This window comes from Gobius niger, assembly GCF_951799975.1.
Source record: "Gobius niger genome assembly, chromosome: 19".
NCBI lineage: Eukaryota > Metazoa > Chordata > Actinopteri > Gobiiformes > Gobiidae > Gobius > Gobius niger.
In genome coordinates, this window is record NC_136870.1 from 28,156,076 (window position 1) to 28,175,611 (window position 19,536).

A 19,536-nucleotide genomic window follows, 5' to 3' on the forward strand; every position below is an offset into this window, starting at 1 on the left:
AAAAATAACAAAAATTTGACAAAAAAATGACAAAAAATTAGACAAAAAAATTATGAAAAAGTGGCATAAATGTCAAATAAATAGACGAAAAATGTGACAAAAATGTGACAAAAAATTGACAAAATATGGACAAAAAATGACCAAAAATTTACCAAAAAAATGATGAAAAGATGAAAAAGTGGAAAAAATTTGATAAAAATTTGACAACAAAAGGACAAATGTGACAAAATGAGTTGAAAACTCCCCAAAAAATGATGTAAAAAAAATCTGATGATGTGAGGAAAAAGATCCATTTAGTTTTGTAGGTCTTAGCTTTGGAGAAAATGCTCTCGGTTCAGGCCGGAGGTTAATGAGAGAAAATGTTAAATTAGTCTAAAACATGTGACTTGATTCTCGGGCCACTCACACGAGGGAGACACAACATGGATCAGCACCGGTTTGTTTATCACATTAGCAACTTTCTACAACCTTTACCTTCAGGTCCGAGCCTTTATTTTGAAATTTACCTCAAAATATGATGATTTATGGATGGCAAATGACTCACCTTTTCTCTGTGTTTTCAGTCATTTACAGTAAAGCTGGTTGTTGTTGTTGTTGTTGTTGTTGTTGTTGTTGTTGTTGTTGTTGTTGTTGTTGTTAACGCTAGCGGTAAGCTAAGCTAGCGGATAGCCACAAAATACATTTTCAGGCAAGTATTCAGTGTTCTATAATGGAATACATTTTTAAAGTATCTCCCCGACACTGCTAATGGAATCACGAAGAAGAAGCTAACAGGCTAACTGCTAAGCTAACTGTGGGCTAGCGCCACTTAAACAGTATTTACAGCTTTGTCTTTTCTGTCAGCGTAGGATTTACTCTCACGGGGAATTAATGAGTAAAAAACACAACATGTACGACAGCTGCAGTGGTGCTTATGACCTCTAGGGGCAGGAATGGGGAAACTTCTGGTTTTTTCTGGCTCCTCACTCGCTCCTGGACGTGTCTGAGTGTTTCCTAACGCAGGATCTAAACGAACATAAACCAGATTTAAATGATTTCCTCTGTGTGCAGTTCCAGAGGCCGCAGGAGCACTACCCGCCCTTTCGCTTCGGGACCGTCCCGAACGGCAGCACCGAGAGGAACATCCGCAGCAACTACCCCGACATGCACACGCACATGATGAAGTACAACCAGAAGGGCGTGGAGGAGGCGCTGGACAGCCTGAAGACCGGGTAAGATCAGCCTGAAGACCGGGTTAGAACCGGGTTTAGCCTGAAGACCGGGGAAGAGCCGGGTTTAGCCTCGAGACCGGGTAAGGACCGGGTTCAGCCTGAAGACCGGGTAAGAACCGGGTTCAGCCTAAAGACAGGGAAAGGACCGGGTTTAGCCTCGAGACCGGGTAAGAACCGGGTTTAGCCTGAAGACCGGGGAAGGACCGGGTTTAGCCTCGAGACCGGGTAAGAACCGGGTTTAGCCTGAAGACCGGGGAAGGACCGGGTTTAGCCTCGAGACCGGGTAAGAACCGGGTTTAGCATCGAGACCGGGGAAGAGCCGGGTTTAGCCTCGAGACCGGGTAAGGACCGGGTTTAGCCTCGAGACCGGGTAAGAGCCGGGCTTAGCCTCAATATACATCAGCCACTCAGCCACTTCATATTGCATTTATATTAATTGTCACTCACACTTTAGCGAGACTTTAGCGAGACTTTAGCGAGACTTTAGCGAGACTTTAGTGTGACTTTAACGAGACTTTAGCGAGACTTTAGCGAGACTTTAGCGAGACTTTAGCGAGACTTTAGCGAGACTTTAGTGAGACTTTAGCGTGACTATCGCGTGACTGTAGCGTGGCGTTAGTGTGGCGTTAGCGTGACGTTAGCGAGACTTTAATGTGACTTTAATGTGACTTTAGTGTGACTTTAGCGTGGCGTTAGTGTGGCGTTAGTGTGGCGTTAGCGAGACTTTAATGTGACTTTAGTGTGACTTTAGCGAGACTTTAGCGAGACTTTAGTGAGACTTTAGCGAGACTTTAGCGTGACTTTAGCGAGACTTTAGTGTGACTATAGCGTGACGTTAGCGTAACGTTAGCGAGACTTTAGCGAGACTTTAGCGAGACTTTAGCGTGACTTTAGCGACACTTTAGTGTGACTTTAGCGAGACTTTAGCGAGACTTTAGTGAGACTTTAGCGAGACTTTAGCGAGACTTTAGTGTGACTGTAGTGTGACTTTAGCGAGACTTTAGCGAGACTTTAGCGAGACTTTAGTGTGACTTTAGCGAGACTTTAGTGAGACTTTAGCGAGACTTTAACGAGACTTTAGCGTGACTTTAGTGAGACTTTAGCGAGACTTTAGCGAGACTTTAGCGAGACTTTAGCGTGACTGTAGCGTGACTTTAGCGAGACTTTAGCGAGACTTTAGCGAGACTTTAGCGAGACTTTAATGTGACTTTAGCGAGACTTTAGCGTGACTGTAGCGTGACTTTAGCGAGACTTTAGCGAGACTTTAGCGAGACTTTAGCGAGACTTTAATTTGACTTTAGTGAGACTTTAGTGAGACTTTAGCGAGACTTTAGTGAGACTTTAGCGAGACTTTAGCGAGACTTTAATTTGACTTTAGTGAGACTTTAGTGAGACTTTAGCGAGACTTTAGTGAGACTTTAGCGAGACTTTAGCGAGACTTTAGCGAGACTTTAGTGAGACTTTAGCGAGACTTTAGCGAGACTTTAGCGAGACTTTAGCAAGACTTTAGCGAGACTTTAGTGTGACTTTAGCGAGACTTTAACGTGACTTTAGCGAGACTTTAGCGAGACTTTAATGTGACTTTAATGTGACTTTAGCGAGACTTTAATGTGACTTTAATGTGACTTTAGCGTGACTTTAGCGAGACTTTAGCGAGACTTTAGCGTGACTTTAGCGAGACTTTAGCAAGACTTTAGCGAGACTTTAGTGAGACTTTAGCGAGACTTTAGTGAGACTTTAGCGAGACTTTAGTGAGACTTTAGTGAGACTTTAGTGAGACTTTAGCGAGACTTTAGCGAGACTTTAGCGAGACTTTAGCGAGACTTTAGCGTGACTTTAATGTGACTTTAGCGAGACTTTAGCGTGACTTTAATGTGACTTTAGCAAGACTTTAGTGTGACTTTAGCGAGACTTTAGCGAGACTTTAGCGAGACTTTAGCGAGACTTTAATGTGACTTTAATGTGACTTTAGCGAGACTTTAGCGAGACTTTAGCGAGACTTTAGCGAGACTTTAGCGAGACTTTAGCGAGACTTTAGCGAGACTTTAGCGAGACTTTAATGTGACTTTAACGAGACTTTAGCAAGACTTTAACGAGACTTTAGTGAGACTTTAGCGAGACTTTAGTGAGACTTTAGCGAGACTTTAGTGTGACTTTAGTGAGACTTTAGTGAGACTTTAGCGAGACTTTAGCGAGACTTTAGCGAGACTTTAGCGAGACTTTAGCGTGACTTTAATGTGACTTTAGCGAGACTTTAGCGTGACTTTAGCGAGACTTTAGTGTGACTTTAGCGAGACTTTAGTGTGACTTTAGTGTGACTTTAGCGTGACTTTAGCGAGACTTTAGTGTGACTTTAGCGAGACTTTAACGAGACTTTAGTGTGACTTTAGCGAGACTTTAGTGTGACTTTAGCGAGACTTTAGCGAGACTTTAGCGAGACTTTAGTGTGACTTTAGTGAGACTTTAGCGAGACTTTAACGTGACTTTAGCGAGACTTTAGTGTGACTTTAGCGAGACTTTAGCGAGACTTTAACGTGACTTTAGCGAGACTTTAGCGAGACTTTAGTGTGACTTTAGCGAGACTTTAGCGAGACTTTAGCGAGACTTTAGTGTGACTTTAGTGTGACTTTAGCAAGACTTTAGTGTGACTTTAGCGAGACTTTAGTGTGACTTTAGCGAGACTTTAACGAGACTTTAGCGAGACTTTAGCGAGACTTTAGCGAGACTTTAACGAGACTTTAGCGAGACTTTAGCGAGACTTTAGCTTGACTTTAACGAGACTTTAACAAGACTTTAACGAGACTTTAACGAGACTTTAACGAGACTTTAGCGAGACTTTAGCTTGACTTTAACGAGACTTTAACAAGACTTTAGCTTGACTTTAACGAGACTTTAACGAGACTTTAGCGAGACTTTAGCGAGACTTTAACGAGACTTTAACGAGACTTTAGCGAGACTTTAACGAGACTTTAGCGAGACTTTAGCGAGACTTTAGCTTGACTTTAACGAGACTTTAACAAGACTTTAACGAGACTTTAACGAGACTTTAACGAGACTTTAGCGAGACTTTAGCTTGACTTTAACGAGACTTTAACAAGACTTTAGCGAGACTTTAACGAGACTTTAACGAGACTTTAGCGAGACTTTAGCGAGACTTTAACGAGACTTTAACGAGACTTTAGCATGACTTTATCATGACTATAGCGAGACTAGAGCATGACGTTCGCGTGACGTTAGCGTGACGTTAGCGTGACGTTAGCGTGACTCCTCTGCAGCGCCGCCGTGCCGGACCCGTCCTCGCCGCTCTGCCGCACACGTCCTCTTTAATCGCTCCGACTCTGAAACGAAACATCTGTGCAGACGTGACGGCCCTGCACTATTTTCAAATCCCGCCCGTTTCATCTAAAAATACACTTTTTCACATTGACCCAATTCACAAATAAGTGCGAGCTCTGGGAGATATGGAAATGATCGTCGGATGATTCTGTCCTGGGGCGAGACGGCGGGAGACGAGGGTTCAGCGCCGTTTCAGAGGGGGGGGGTTGGGTTGGGTTGGGTCGGGACAAACCTTTAACCTCATTTACAGAAACACACAGAGTCGAATAAACTGAAAGGTCTCGTCCTGTCGCCGCAGGAAGCTGGACGCCTTCATCTACGACGCCGCCGTGCTGAACTACATGGCGGGCAAAGACGAGGGCTGTAAACTCGTGACCATCGGCAGCGGCAAAGTGTTCGCCACCACGGGCTACGGCATCGCCCTGCAGAAAGGCTCGCGCTGGAAGAGGCTCATCGACCTCGCGCTGCTGCAGTTCCTCGGAGACGGTGAGGAGGTTAAAGCTGAGGCGAACTAAAGCTCAGGGTGAGATGAACTAAAGGTCAGGGTGAGGTGAACTAAAGCTCAGGTTTAAAGCTCAGGTTTAAAGCTCAGGTTGAGGTGAACTAAAGCTCAGAGTGAGGTGAACTAAAGGTCAGGGTGAGGTGAACTAAAGCTCAGGTTTAAAGCTCAGGTTTAAAGCTCAGGTTGAGGTGAACTAAAGCTCAGGGTGAGGCGAACTAAAGCTCAGGGTGAGGCGAACTAAAGCTCAGGTTTAAAGCTCAGGTTTAAAGCTCAGGTTGAGGTGAACTAAAGCTCAGGGTGAGGCGAACTAAAGCTCAGGTTTAAAGCTCAGGTTTAAAGCTCAGGTTGAGGTGAACTAAAGCTCAGGGTGAGGTGAACTAAAGCTCAGGGTGAGGCGAACTAAAGCTCAGGTTTACAGCTTCAGAATGTGCTGGGTGAAGGCGGGGCCGGACTCTGGAAGATCACAGACAGGCCACTGGCTCCTGGGCCACCGGTCTGAATTTTCTCCTTAACCGAGCTTTACCCAAATCTAAGAGCTTAAAAGCAAAGCATCGAAATAGCAACGTGTGAGTCAGAAAAGCAACGAAAATGTGACAAAGACGTGACGAAAACATGAGCAATGAAAACACAACGAAAAACCGACAAAAAAAGTAATGAAAAAACAACAAAAACAAGCAATGTAGCAAAAGGGTACAATCACCGGGACTAAACCGGGACTAAACCAGGACTAAACCGGGACTGATAGGGGGGGATAAACCTGGGGATAGACCGGGGATAAACTGGGGATAGACCGGGGATAGACCGGGATAGACCGGGGATAAACCGGGGATAGACCGGGGATAGACCGGGGATAGACCGGGGATAGACCAGGGATAGACCAGGGATAAACTTGGGATAGACCGGGGATAAACTTGGGATAGACCGGGGATAGACCGGGGATAGACCGGGGATAGACCAGGGATAGACCAGGGATAAACTTGGGATAGACCGGGGATAGACCGGGGATAGACCGGGGATAGACCAGGGATAGACCAGGGATAAACTTGGGATAGACCGGGGATAAACTTGGGATAGACCGGGGATAGACCGGGGATAGACCGGGGATAGACCGGGGATAAACTGGGGATAAACTTGGGATAAACGGGGGATAGACCGGGGATAAACCGGGGATAAACCGGGGATAGACCGGGGATAGACCGGGGAGAAACCGGGGAGAAACCGGGGAGAAACCGGGGATAAACTTGGGATAAACCAGGGATAAACCAGGGATAAACCAGGGATAAACCGGGGATAGACCGGGGATAAACCGGGGAGAAACTGAGGAGAAACCGGGGATAAACTTGGGATAAACCAGGGATAGACCAGGGATAAACCAGGGATAAACCGGGGATAGACCGGGGATAGACCAGGGATAGACCGGGGAGAAACCGAGGAGAAACCGGGGATAAACTTGGGATAAACCAGGGATAGACCAGGGATAAACCAGGGATAAACCAGGGATAAACCAGGGATAAACCGGGGATAGACCGGGGATAAACCGGGGAGAAACCGGGGATACACAAAAAAAGTAATGAAAAAACAACACAAACAAACAATGTGACAAAAGGGTACAATCACTTTTTGCTGTTGCTCTCCAGTGGAGGAGCTTTTAGATTTGGGTAAAACCGAACTGGAGGACATGTACTCGGTAAAGACGGAAGGTAAGAGGTAATTTGGGCCGGGCTGAGTCCGAGTCCAGGACCCTCTTTCAGTCCCAGTCCGGCCCTGGGTGAAGGCGGAGCTTCAGAGGTTAAATTACAAAAGTCTGTAGGAGATGTTCTCACACTTTTCCAGTTAAAGTTCCCGGACGTTGAGCCGTAGGTCAGAGTCCTGATCTGCAGATAAAGGATCAGAAACTGCGCCTCCGCCTCTCCCCTCTCGCCTCTTCCTCTCTCCTCTCCCCTCTCGCCTCTTCCTCTCCCCTCTCGCCTCCGCCTCCTCCCTCTCCCCTCTCCCCTCTCGCCTCTCCCCTCTCGCCTCCGCCTCTCCCCTCTCGCCTCCCTGAACCCGCCGGAGCTGGAGTCGGTCCAGTCTTTCCGTGGGGAGGTGGGCTTTAATATCCTCCCGACAGCAGGGGGCGCCGCTCCATTATCGGCCCCACACCGGCCCCTCAGGTGCTCCTCAGGTGCCCCCGCGGTCGCTCTCCACACCTCTCATGTAAATATAGGCTCATCATCGGAGCGAGAGGCCGGGGAGGGACGCACCTGTTCAGGAAAGAGTCAGATCCAAACGGGGGAGAGGTGTGAAGGAGGAGGAGGTCTCAGAGCAGGAGGAACGAGCTGAGCAGGAGGTTTCAGAGCCGGAGGAACGAGCTGAGCAGGAGGTTTCAGAGCCGGAGGAACGAGCTGAGCAGGAGGAACGAGCTGAGCAGGAGGTTTCAGAGCAGGAGGAACAAGCTGAGCACAGGAGGAACGAGCTGAGCAGGAGGAACGAGCTGAGCAGGAGGAACGAGCTGAGCACAGGAGGAGAGAGGAATGTGGAGGAACGAGCTGAGCAGGAGGTTTCAGAGCAGGAGGAACGAGCTGAACAGGAGGTTTCAGAGCAGGAGGAACGAGCTGAGCACAGGAGGAGAGAGGAATGTGGAGAAACGAGCTGAGCACAGGAGGTTTCAGAGCAGGAGGTTTCAGGACCACGGCTTCCTGTTTTTGTTTGTTCCTATAGAGACTTCGCCTGGAAGGAACTGACAGTTAAGTCTAGGCTCAGCAACTCTACACTGCTTTCCGAATTATTCTGCAAAGTGTATTTTTGTGTCAAAAAGGTAGAAAAAAAAAGATTTTTTAATGAAACTCATGGATGGCGTCGTGTCTCAGGCTCTTTGAATCACATTAATCTCAGAGACCTGGGATGATCAGTTTTCAGGTTAAGCCCAGTTAAGGGAAAAACTACTGAAAAAGGATGTTCCACTTTATTAAGCAGATCATCATTTTCAAGCAATAAGGGAAAGAAAAAGGGACTTTCTGCTGATGAAAAGCATGAAATAGTTGAATGCCTTGGTCTAGGAATGAAAACCTTCGATATTTCATGAAAGATGAAGCGTAATCATCGAACTGTTAAGAGATTTGTGGATGATTCAGACACACTCGGGTTTGTGCAGATAAAAGCACAATGAGGACGGTTTCTGCCAGACAAACACATCAGATTAAGAGAACAGCTGCTACAAAGCCGACCCTCCAGAGGCTGCAGTTGAGCATAAACCTTCTCTCCGGCCTCCCCTGAACTGTTCACTGAAGCTGAAGCAGAAACGGCTGCAGTGGCTCAGAAATACATGAGACTCATTTTCAAACAGTCTTGTTCACTGATGAGGCCGTGACGTCAGTAAGGAGGGGGCGGAGTCATGGGGGGAGAGCTGGTCGGCCCCTTTAGGATCCCTGAAGGTGTGAAAATGACCTGTTTCTGCCTGACCACTTTCTTCTATGGCACAAAAAGAACAAGATCCTCTTCATCATGACAACGCCCCATGTCCTGCTGTAAAGAAAACCTCTGCATCACTGGCTGCTATGGGCATAAAAGGAGAGAAACTCATGATGTGGACCCCCTCCTCCCCTGACCTCAGCCCTGTTGAGAACCTTCTGAAAAACTTCTATGAGGGTGGGAGGCAGTTTTCATCCAAACAGCAGCTCTGGGAGGATATTCTAACATCCTGCAAAGAAATCCAAGCAGAAACTGTCCAAAAACTCACAAGTTTAATGGATTTAAGTATTTTGAAGCTGCTCAAAGAAGCTCCTATGTTAAAATATAACTTGATATTGAGATGTTTTTGATTGAAATAGTTTTTGATTTCAGTAAATACGACCTCCTAATGCTGCAGATACAACAAATGACCATTTTCAGTTAATTACAAGCTTTAAAATGTATTGAAACGATGAGTTGCAGAATCATTTGGAACAGTAGATTTTGAGGTTTTTACTATATATTTTTTTTTAAATGCTGTTTTCACTGGGATGTTTTTCCACCACTGCTGCGCCTCCAGGAGACACGGAGCGGCTGGAGACGGTCTGGCTCTCCGGGATCTGCCAGAACGAGAAGAACGAGGTGATGAGCTCCAAGCTGGACATCGACAACATGGCGGGCGTGTTCTACATGCTGCTGGTGGCCATGGGGCTGAGCCTGCTGGTGTTCGCCTGGGAACATCTGCTCTACTGGAAGCTACGCCACTCCCTGAGGAAGGACCGCAAGACCGACTGCCTGCTGGCCGTCAGCCGGGTGAGTCTGACCGGGATGGACCGGGGAGAAACCGGGGATAGACCGGGACAGACCGGGACAGACCGGGGAGAAACCGGGGAGAAACCAGGGATAGACCAGGGAGAAACCGGGGAGAAACTGGGGAGAAACCGGGGAGAAACCGGGGAGAAACCGGGGATACACTGGGGAGAAACCGGGGAGAAACCGGGGAGAAACCGGGGAGAAACCGGGGAGAAACCGGGGATGCACTGGGGAGAAACCGGGGATACACTGGGGAGAAACCGGGGAGAAACCGGGGATACACTGGGGAGAAACCGGGGATACACTGGTGAGAAACCGGGGAGAAACCGGGGATACACTGAGGAGAAACCGGGGAGAAACCGGGGATACACTGAGGAGAAACCAGGGAGAAACCGGGGATACACTGGGGAGAAACCGGGGATACACTGAGGAGAAACCGGGGAGAAACCGGGGATACACTGAGGAGAAACCAGGGAGAAACCGGGGATACACTGGGGAGAAACCGGGGAGAAACCGGGGATACACTGGGGAGAAACCAGGGAGAAACCGGGGATACACTGAGGAGAAACCGGGGAGAAACCGGGGATACACTGGGGAGAAACCAGGGAGAAACCAGGGATACACTGGGGAGAAACCGGGGATACACTGGGGAAAAACTGGGGAGAAACCGGGGATACACTGGGGAGAAACCGGGGAGAAACCGGGGAGAAACCGGGGATACACTGGGGAGAAACCGGGGATACACTGGGGAGAAACCGGGGATACACTGGGGAGAAACCGGGGAGAAACCAGGACTAAACCAGGGATAAACCAGGACTAAACCTCCATAACATCTTAGTTTTAACTCTGTCAGAGAAACCGCCCAAACTCTCTCTTTACCAGGTTTAGTCTAAGATTTATCCAGGAACTAACTCCATCATGTCTGTGTGTTTCCCGCTCATTCATTCACAAATACTGACATGTTTGGTATCCACGTGTAGCAGGAAAGACGCTGTAATCCAAATATGGTCATTTCCTTCGTGTCACTTTACAGGCTCCGCTCAAACACATGTGGAAGGTTTTTTCAGATCTGATTCCTGATATTCAGATCTTATTGTTTGGATTGTTTTCCACATGTAACTGAGTAAACACTCTCTCTGATATTAAAGCACAGTGAGTTGACAAAAAAAAGGACAAAAAATTGACAAAAAAAGGACAAAAAAATGACAAAAAATTGACAAAAAAGGACAAAAAAAACGACAAAAATTGACAAAAAACCGACAAAAAATGTACAAAAAATTGACAAAAAAAAAACGATGAAAAAATTGGACAAAAATTGGACAAAAATTGGACAAAAAATGACAAAAAAATGATGAAAAATGTCACAAAAAATTGACAAAAAACCGATGAAAAAAATGACAAAAATTTGACAAAAATTTGACAAAAAATTGACAAAAAATTGACAAAAAATTGACAAAAATTTGACAAAAATTTGACAAAAAAATTGACACAAAAAAAAAAAAATGAAAAATGGACAAAAAAATGAAAAAAAATTGACCGGGGAGAAACCGGGGAGAAACCGGGGATAAACCGGGGATACACCTGGACTAAACCAGGACTAAACCAGGACTAAACCTCTTTAACATCTTAGTTTTAAGTCTGTCAGGGAAACCGCCCAAACTCTCTCATTACGATGTTTATTCTCTGAGTTTATCCATCATGTCTGTGTCGCTCCTGCTCTTTCCCGCTTATCCATTCACAAACACTGACATGTTTGGTATCCACGTGTAGCAGGAAAGGCTGTGATGACGCTCTAATCCAAATATGGTCATTTCCTTTGTGTCGCTCCATAAGACTCCACACTTTACAGGCTTAACTCAAACACATGTGGAAGGTTTTTTCAGATCTGATTCCTGATATTCAGATCTTATTGAGCTTTGAATCATAATCGACGTTTGGATTGTTTTCCACATATATCTCAACACGCCACGCATATATGACTGAGTAAACTCTGTCACTGATATTAAAGCACAGTGAGAAAATTGACAAAAATGTGACAAAAAATGGACAAAAAATGACAAAAAAATTGACAAAAAATGACAAAAAAATGATGAAAAAAATGATGAAAAAAATGAAAAAAATGGACAAAAAAGGACAAAAAAATTGACAAAAAATTGACAAAAAATGACAAAAAATTGACAAAAAAATGACAAAAAATTGACAAAAAAATGATGAAAAAAAATGATGAAAAAAATGATGAAAAAAATGATGAAAAATGTCACAAAAAATTTACAAAAAATGACAAAAAAATTGACAAAAAATTGACAAAAAAAATGACAAAAACATGATGAAAAAAATGATGAAAAATGTCACAAAAAATTGACAAAAAAAGGACAAAAAATTGACCTGGACTAAACCAGGACTAAACCTCCTTAACATCTTAGTTTTAAGTCTGTCAGGGAAACCGCCCAAACTCTCTCATTACGATGTTTATTCTCTGAGTTTATCCATCATGTCTGTGTCGCTCCTGCTCGCGCCATAATTCCTGATATTCAGATCTTATTGTTTGAATTGTTTTCCACAAATAACTGAGTAAACTGTCTCTGATGTTAATACACAGTGAGTAAACCTCTGCTACATCCACGCCCTGTAAATAAATGAGTTTCCTAATGAACCGCTTCGTCCCGCGTTTGAACCCCGCAGCTCCTCCGTGCCGCGCCGTGATTGGCCGCCGTTAAGTGGCTCGGTCTCGGCTAACGACCCGGCGCGGCGTGGCTAATTGTTTAATTCTCCCTTTGAGTCGGTCCCTCGTTGAGGAACACGTCCGGATCGGTGTTTGTGCGGGTTAACGAGGCGGCGCTGGGCGGGGCCTAAATGAGGCTCCGCTAACGAGGCGAGCGAGGCAAACGAGGCGAACGACCCATATTAAGACCCCATCAGTGCAGGAGACCAGGGGGCCTGCAGGGGGCGCTACAACCACAATTGAAATTCCTCCTTGTTTTTCAGGTTTCAAGCTCAATAAATCCATAAGGAATTAAATCTGTAAAAATCTGTCTTTAGCCGCTGCCAGGGCTGGGTACAGTTAAACGGTTCCTACTTGGTACCGACCGAAAAGCTCCTGTAGGGGGCGGTATTGAAAAACTTTTTTTCGGTGCTAATTTCCGGTACTTTTTCTCCCCAAACGTCATAAATGATCCACAGTGAGTCTAAAAAAGCCTGAACTCATGAGCAGCTTCAGCACAAATGCAGAAGCAAAGCAAAGCAGAGCCGCGTCTGAGCCAGGACTAAACCCGGACTAAACCAGGACTAAACCAGGACTAAACCAGGACTAAACCCGGACTAAACCAGGACTAAACCAGGACTGAATAAGAAACTAGACTCTTAGACAAATAGAAAAGCAGTGACAACAAGAAACACATGGGCTTTACCTTTAGCTTTAGCTTTAGCTTTAGCTTTAGCTTTAGCTTTAGCTTTACCTTTACCTTTACCTTTACCTGTACCTGTACCTGTACCTGTACCTGTACCTGTACCTGTACCTGTACCTGTAGCTGTAGCTGTAGCTGTAGCCTTAGCCTTAGCCTTAGCCTTAGCTTTAGCTTTAGCTTTAGCTTTAGCTTTACCTGTAGCTGTAGCTTTAGCTTTAGCTTTAGCTTTACCTGTAGCTTTAGCTTTAGCTTTACCTTTAGCTTCACCTTTACCTTTAGCTTTACCTTTAGCTTCACCTTTACCTTTAGCTTTAGCTTTACCTTTAGCTTTAGCTTTACCTTTACCTTTACCTTTAGCTTTAGCTTTAGCCTTAGCTTTAGCTTTAGCTGTAGCTGTAGCTGTAGCTGTAGCTGTAGCTGTAGCTTTAGCTTTAGCTTTACCTTTAGCTTTAGCTTTAGCTTTAGCTTTACCTTTAGCTTTAGCTTTAGCTTTAGCTTTAGCTTTAGCTTTAGCTGTAGCTTTAGCTTTACCTTTAGCTTCACCTTTACCTTTAGCTTTACCTTTAGCTTTAGCTTTAGCTTTACCTTTACCTTTAGCTTTAGCTGTAGCTTTAGCCCCGCAGAGCCTGAAGTTACTGCTGTTTAAACTCCAGCTGCACCGGAGCGATACCCAGCCCCTAGCCGCTGCTGTCTCCCACACACGAAATGACCATATTTGGATTACAGCGTCTTTCCTGCTACACGTGGATACCAAACATGTCAGTATTTGTGAATGAATGAGTGTGGGGAAAGACCAGGAAGCGACACGGACATGTTGGAGTCACTTCCTGGATAAAACTCAGAGAATAAACATCGTAAAGAGAGAGTTTGGGCTGTTTTTTAGTTTTTACTTTACTGAGTTTAACCCCTTAACTCCCACCTGAACCGAGCACATTTGCTTTAGTTTGGCTTTACCCCAATCCAAAAGCTTCTGGGAAAAAAGGTGAGGAAATAGTGACAGAACTGAGAGGAAAACAATGAGGAAGATGTGACAAAAGAGTGACAAAAAAATGACAGAAAGTGACGAAAAAAATTATGAAAAATGTACCAAAAAAGTACAAAAAAATTATGAAAAGGTGAAAGAAAATTGACAAAAAATTCACGAAAAAATGATGAAAAGGTGGTAAGAATGTCACAAAAATTGACAAAAATATGACAAAAAAATGGACAAAAAAGGACAAAAAATGACAGAAAGTGACAAAAAAAATTATGAAAAATTTTCAAAAAAAAAACGAAAAAATGATGTAAAAGAGGCAAAAATGTCACAAAAAGTTGACAAAATAAGGACGAAAAAATTTACAAAAAATGTACAAAAAAATGATGAACATGTGACAAAAAGTGACAAAAAATGTGCATTTTGACAAAAAATTACAAAAATGAGTTGAAACCCCCCCCAAAAAATGTGATGACGTGAGGAAAAAGATCCATTTAGATGAGTTTTGTAGGTCTTAGCTTTCAAATGAGGCGTTACACTGGCCTACAGGATTTGGGTAAAGCTGAACTGGAGAAAATGCTCTCGGTTCAGGCGGGAGTTAAGAGGTTAAAACTAAGCTGACCTGGACGTCTGACTGTAGAAAGTAACAAACCCGATCGTTCCCTTTAGTTTCAGTTCTGATCTGAGCTCGTTTAGTTTCAGTTTAATCTGAGCTCTGTGGTTCATCAGCTCGTTTAGTTTCAGTTTAATCTGAGCTCTGAGGTTCATCAGCTCGTTTGTGGCTGATCAGATTAAAGGCTAAACGTCCGTAATCCCGGGTTCCTCAGGGGCAGATCGTCTGTTATGGGACGTCCCACCGACACCCGGGTTTAACGGGCGCGGACCCGCTTCCCCGCGGCTCAGAGTCCGGAGCAGTTTATGAATTAGATCATCGTGTTGTGTTTGTCACTTTGATTTGTTTGCATCGCAGCTAAAGACAGGGGCTTGACTCTTGTTCTTTTCATGGAATGAGATTCTTAAAGTGATGATCTGTGAGTTTGCAAAGTGAGGAGAGCAGTGAACAGTCAAGCTCTTCTTCACGTGTTCTTCATATGTTCTTCACGTGTTCTCCGTGTGTTCTTCACGTGTTCTCCGTGTGTTCTTCAGGGCATCTACAGCTGCTTCAGCGGTGTGGAGGACACCGGCCGCTCCTCAGGTCTCGCTAAACCCGACCTGACGTCTAACTACGCCCAGGCCAACATGCTGAAGATGCTCCGCACGGCGAAGGGCCTGGTTTCCACCGCGAACGTGGGGAGCTCCCTGGACAACGCCACCAAGACCATCGAGCACCTGAGTCGCCACGGCAACAGCGTCCCGGCGCGGCACGTGGAGGCGGTGCCCGGCGGCTTCGCCTACATCACGGAGAACCACACGCCGCTGCCTCAGCGCTCGCTCACGCCGCCGTTAGCCGTGCAGTCTCTGAAGGCGCCGCGGCAGGCCGGCCGCCCCACGCCGCTGCGCTACACGCTGCCCGCCAGGTCCACTTCCTGTCTGTACGAGCGCCCACTTCCTGTGTCCAGCCTCAGCAGCCCCCACCTCGCCGTCAGCGAGACGCTCCCGCACCAGTACCCGCACAACTACCCGCTGTACCCGTCGCCCTACGCCGGGTACAGCGAGCTGCAGCTGCCGGACATCTACACGTCTCACCCGGCCACGCTCACGGTGAGAACATACAGGAAACACGCCACGCTCACGGTGAGAACATACCGGAAACACGCCACACTCACGGTGAGAACATACAGGAAACACGCCACGCTCACGGTGAGAACATACAGGAAACACGCCTCAACACGCCTCAACACGCCACGCTCACGGTGAGAACATACAGGAAACACGTCTCAACACGCCACACTCACTCCGGTCACTAAGGTCTCTGGTGCCTGTCGCGGCGGCAATCCCCGAACCCGGTGGTGGCGCCCGGAAGTAAGGGATGCCGTCAAGCTGAAGAAGGAGTCCTACCTGGCCTTGTTGGCTTGTGGGACTCCTGAGGCAGCTGAGAGGTACCGGCAGGCCAAGCGTGCTGCAGCTCGTGCGGTCGCGGAGGCTAAAACTCGGGTCTGGGAGGAGTTCGGGGAGGCCATGGAGGAAGACTATCGGTCGGACTCGAAGAGATTCTGGCAAACCATCCGGCGCCTCAGGAGGGGGAAGCAGTGCTTCACCAACACTGTTTACAGTGCGGGTGGGGGGCTGCTGACCTCGACTGGGGATGTCGTCGGGCGGTGGAAGGAGTACTTCAAGGACCTCCTCAATCCCGTCGTCACGTCTTCCTATGAGGAAGCAGAGGCTGAGGACTCGGAGGTGGGCTCGCCCATCACCCAGGCTGAAGTCACCGAGGTGGTGAGAAAGCTCCTCGGTGGCTCCGGGGGTGGATGAGATTCGCCCTGAGTACCTTAAGTCTCTGGATGTTGTAGGACTGTCTTGGCTGACACGTCTCTGCAACATCGCGTGGCGGTCGGGGACAGTGCCCCTGGATTGGCAGACCGGGGTGGTGGTCCCTCTCTTTAAAAAGGGGGATCGGAGGGTGTGTTCCAATTACAGAGGAATCACCCTCCTTAGCCTCCCCGGTAAGGTCTACTCCAGGGTGCTGGAGAGGAGGATCCGGCCGATAGTTGAACCTCGGATCCAGGAGGAACAATGCAGTTTTCGTCCTGGTCGTGGCACACTGGACCAACTCTATACCCTTCATCGGGTGCTTGAGGGTTCGTGGGAGTTCGCCCAACCAGTCCACATGTGTTTTGTGGACCTGGAGAAAGCGTTCGACCGCGTCCCTCGTGGTGCCCTGTGGGGGGTGCTCCGGGAGTATGGGGTCCGGGGCCCTCTGCTAAGGGCTGTCCGTTCCCTGTATGAGCAGCAGGAGCTTGGTTCATTGCCGGCAGTAAGTCAGACCTGTTCCCGGTGCGTGTTGGTCTCCGCCAGGGCTGCCCTTTGTCACCGGTTCTGTTCATTACTTTTATGGACAGAATTTCTCGGCGCAGCCAGGGGCCGGAGCCTCAGGATCTCGTCTCTGCTGTTTGCGGATGATGTTGTTCTGTTGGCTTGAGTGTGTTGAGTGTGTAGCGGCCGGGATGAGGATCAGCACCTCCAAATCTGAGGTCATGGTTCTCCCCCGGAAAAAGGTGGTATCCGACCCGGCCCCGGATAAAGCGGAAGAAAATGGATGGATGGATTATTACAAGTGCCTGAACATAGCCATAACACGTAGCTTTTATATAAAGAGTTTTTGGTTGTTTTCTGAATATATTGTTCTTGTGTTCCAGTGCGACATGGCCGACTTCGTCCGGCGCAAACACCGATCCAAGAGTTTCCAGGACGGCGAGCGCAGAGACCCGGACACGGTGGAGGCGGTCTGTCTGAGCGAGCTGCAGAGCGAGCGCCTGCAGAGCGAGCGTCTGCAGAGCGAGCGCCTGCAGAGCGAGCGCCTGCAGAGCGAGCGCCTGCAGAGCGAGCGTCTGCAGAGCGAGCGCCTGCAGAGCGAGCGTCTGCAGAGCGAGCGCCTGCAGAGCGAGCGCCTGCAGAGCGAGCGGCTGCAGAGCGAGCGCCTGCAGAGCGAGCGCCTGGAGAGTAACCACATCTCAGCCCCGAGCGTGGACAACATCTACCAGCGTGACTCCGCCCCTCCGCGGGATAACTACTGCTCCTGGCCTCCGGAGGACCTGGTCATCCGCGGCCGGAAGCGCCACCGCCGGCCCTCCTTCCTCAAAGCCACGTGGGGCGAGCAGACGCAGACGCAGACGCTCGATGGCTCGCAGTCGTCCCTGTGCAGCCAGGCCTTACCCGACCTGTTCCCGTGCGCCATCACGCCGAGCGCCAACCGCAACAACCTGTGCTTACCGCGGAACCCGGCGTACCTGCACATCCGCGAGGACCAGCGCAAACCCAACGGCCGCAAAGGCCAGCGGCTGAGGTACTCGCAGTCGGCGCACTTACCCACGTACGGCGAGGCGATGCGGCAGGCGAGCGCGGCGCCCGGCGTGGTGCGGCGAGCCTCCAGCCTCCTCAGCAGACAGTACGCGCACTACCTGAACTCGTACCCGGGTCTGCCGCTGTACCACGGCCCGGTGGAGCTGCAGCGCCACAGCCAGGGCTGTCAGCTGATCGCCTGCGGCGCCGGGCAGTGCGGCGGCAGCCAGAGGGCGCTGTTGTACGACGCGGCGGCGCTGTACGGCCCCGGGGGGCCGCCCGCGGGGAGCCCCTGCCTGATCCGGCCCTGGAGGAGGGTGTCCAGCCTGGAGTCAGAGGTTTAAGAGACTGAGGACTCCAGAACTGAGGACTCCAGAACTGAGACTCCAGAACTGAGACTCCAGAACTGAGACTCCAGAACTGAGGACTCCAGAACTGAGGACTCCAGAACTGAGACTCCAGAACTGAGGACTCCAGAACTGAGACTCCAGAACTGAGACTCCAGAACTGAGACTCCAGAACTGAGACTCCAGAACTGAGGACTCCAGAACTGAGGACTCCAGAACTGAGGACTCCAGAACTGAGACTCCAGAACTGAGACTCCAGAACTGAGACTCCAGAACTGAGGACTCCAGAACTGAGACTCCAGAACTGAGGACTCCAGAACTGAGACTCCAGAACTGAGACTCCAGAACTGAGACTCCAGAACTGAGACTCCAGAACTGAGGACTCCAGAACTGAGACTCCAGAACTGAGACTCCAGAACTGAGACTCCAGAACTGAGGACTCCAGAACTGAGACTCCAGAACTGAGACTCCAGAACTGAGGACTCCAGAACTGAGACTCCAGAACTGAGACTCCAGAACTGAGACTCTTTAGAGACAAAGACATGTGTCCACGAGAACGAAGTGTTTACGAGACGACGAGAACGTTTAAGAGACGACGAGAACGAAATGTTTAAGAGACGACGAGAACGTTTAAGAGACGACGAGAACGAAGTGTTTAAGAGACGATGAGAACGTTTAAGAGACGACGAGAACGTAAATGTTTAAGAGACGACGAGAACGAAATGTTTAAGAGACGACGAGAACGGAATGTTTAAGAGACGATGAGAACGAAGTGTTTAAGAGACGACGAGAATGTTTACGAGACGACGAGAACGAAGTGTTTAAGAGACGACGAGAACGTTTAAGAGACGACGAGAACGAAGTGTTTAAGAGACGATGAGAACGTTTAAGAGACGACGAGAACGAAATGTTTAAGAGACGACGAGAACGGAATGTTTAAGAGACGACGAGAACGAAGTGTTTAAGAGACGACGAGAACGAAGTGTTTAAGAGACGACGAGAACGAAAATGTTTAAGAGACGACGAGAACGAAGTGTTTAAGAGACGATGAGAACGAAGTGTTTAAGAGACGATGAGAACGAAGTGTTTAAGAGACGACGAGAACGAAGTGTTTAAGAGACGACGAGAACGAAGTGTTTAAGAGACGACGAGAACGAAGTGTTTAAGAGACGCCGAGAACGAAGTGTTTAAGAGACGACGAGAACGAAGTGTTTAAGAGACGACGAGAACGAAGTGTTTAAGAGACGACGAGAACGAAGTGTTTAAGAGACGACGAGAACGAAGTGTTTAAGAGACGGCGAGAACGAAGTGTTTAAGAGACGCCGAGAACGAAGTGTTTAAGAGACAACGAGAACGTTTAAGAGACGACGAGAACGAAGTGTTTAAGAGACGACGAGAACGAAGTGTTTAAGAGACGACGAGAACGAAGTGTTTAAGAGACGACGAGAACGAAGTGTTTAAGAGACGACGAGAACGAAGTGTTTAAGAGACGACGAGAACGAAGTGTTTAAGAGACGACGAGAACGAAGTGTTTAAGAGACGACGAGAACGAAGTGTTTAAGAGACGACGGGAACGAAGTGT

The 19,536-nt window shown here is 47.9% G+C and overlaps 1 protein-coding gene across 1 annotated transcript; it reads left to right on the plus strand.

Moving 5' to 3' along the window:
• Positions 1-932: 932 nt before the first annotated feature.
• Positions 933-17,954, plus strand: grin2cb (glutamate receptor, ionotropic, N-methyl D-aspartate 2Cb; the record flags this gene model as incomplete). Its single annotated transcript, XM_079576796.1, has 6 exons — positions 933-947; positions 1,051-1,211; positions 4,846-5,033; positions 9,059-9,291; positions 14,815-15,369; positions 16,965-17,954. The coding sequence occupies 6 exons, from the start codon at positions 933-935 to the stop codon at positions 17,949-17,951; spliced, it is 2,139 nt and encodes a 712-aa protein (XP_079432922.1). The 3' UTR covers positions 17,952-17,954.
• Positions 17,955-19,536: the final 1,582 nt, after the last annotated feature.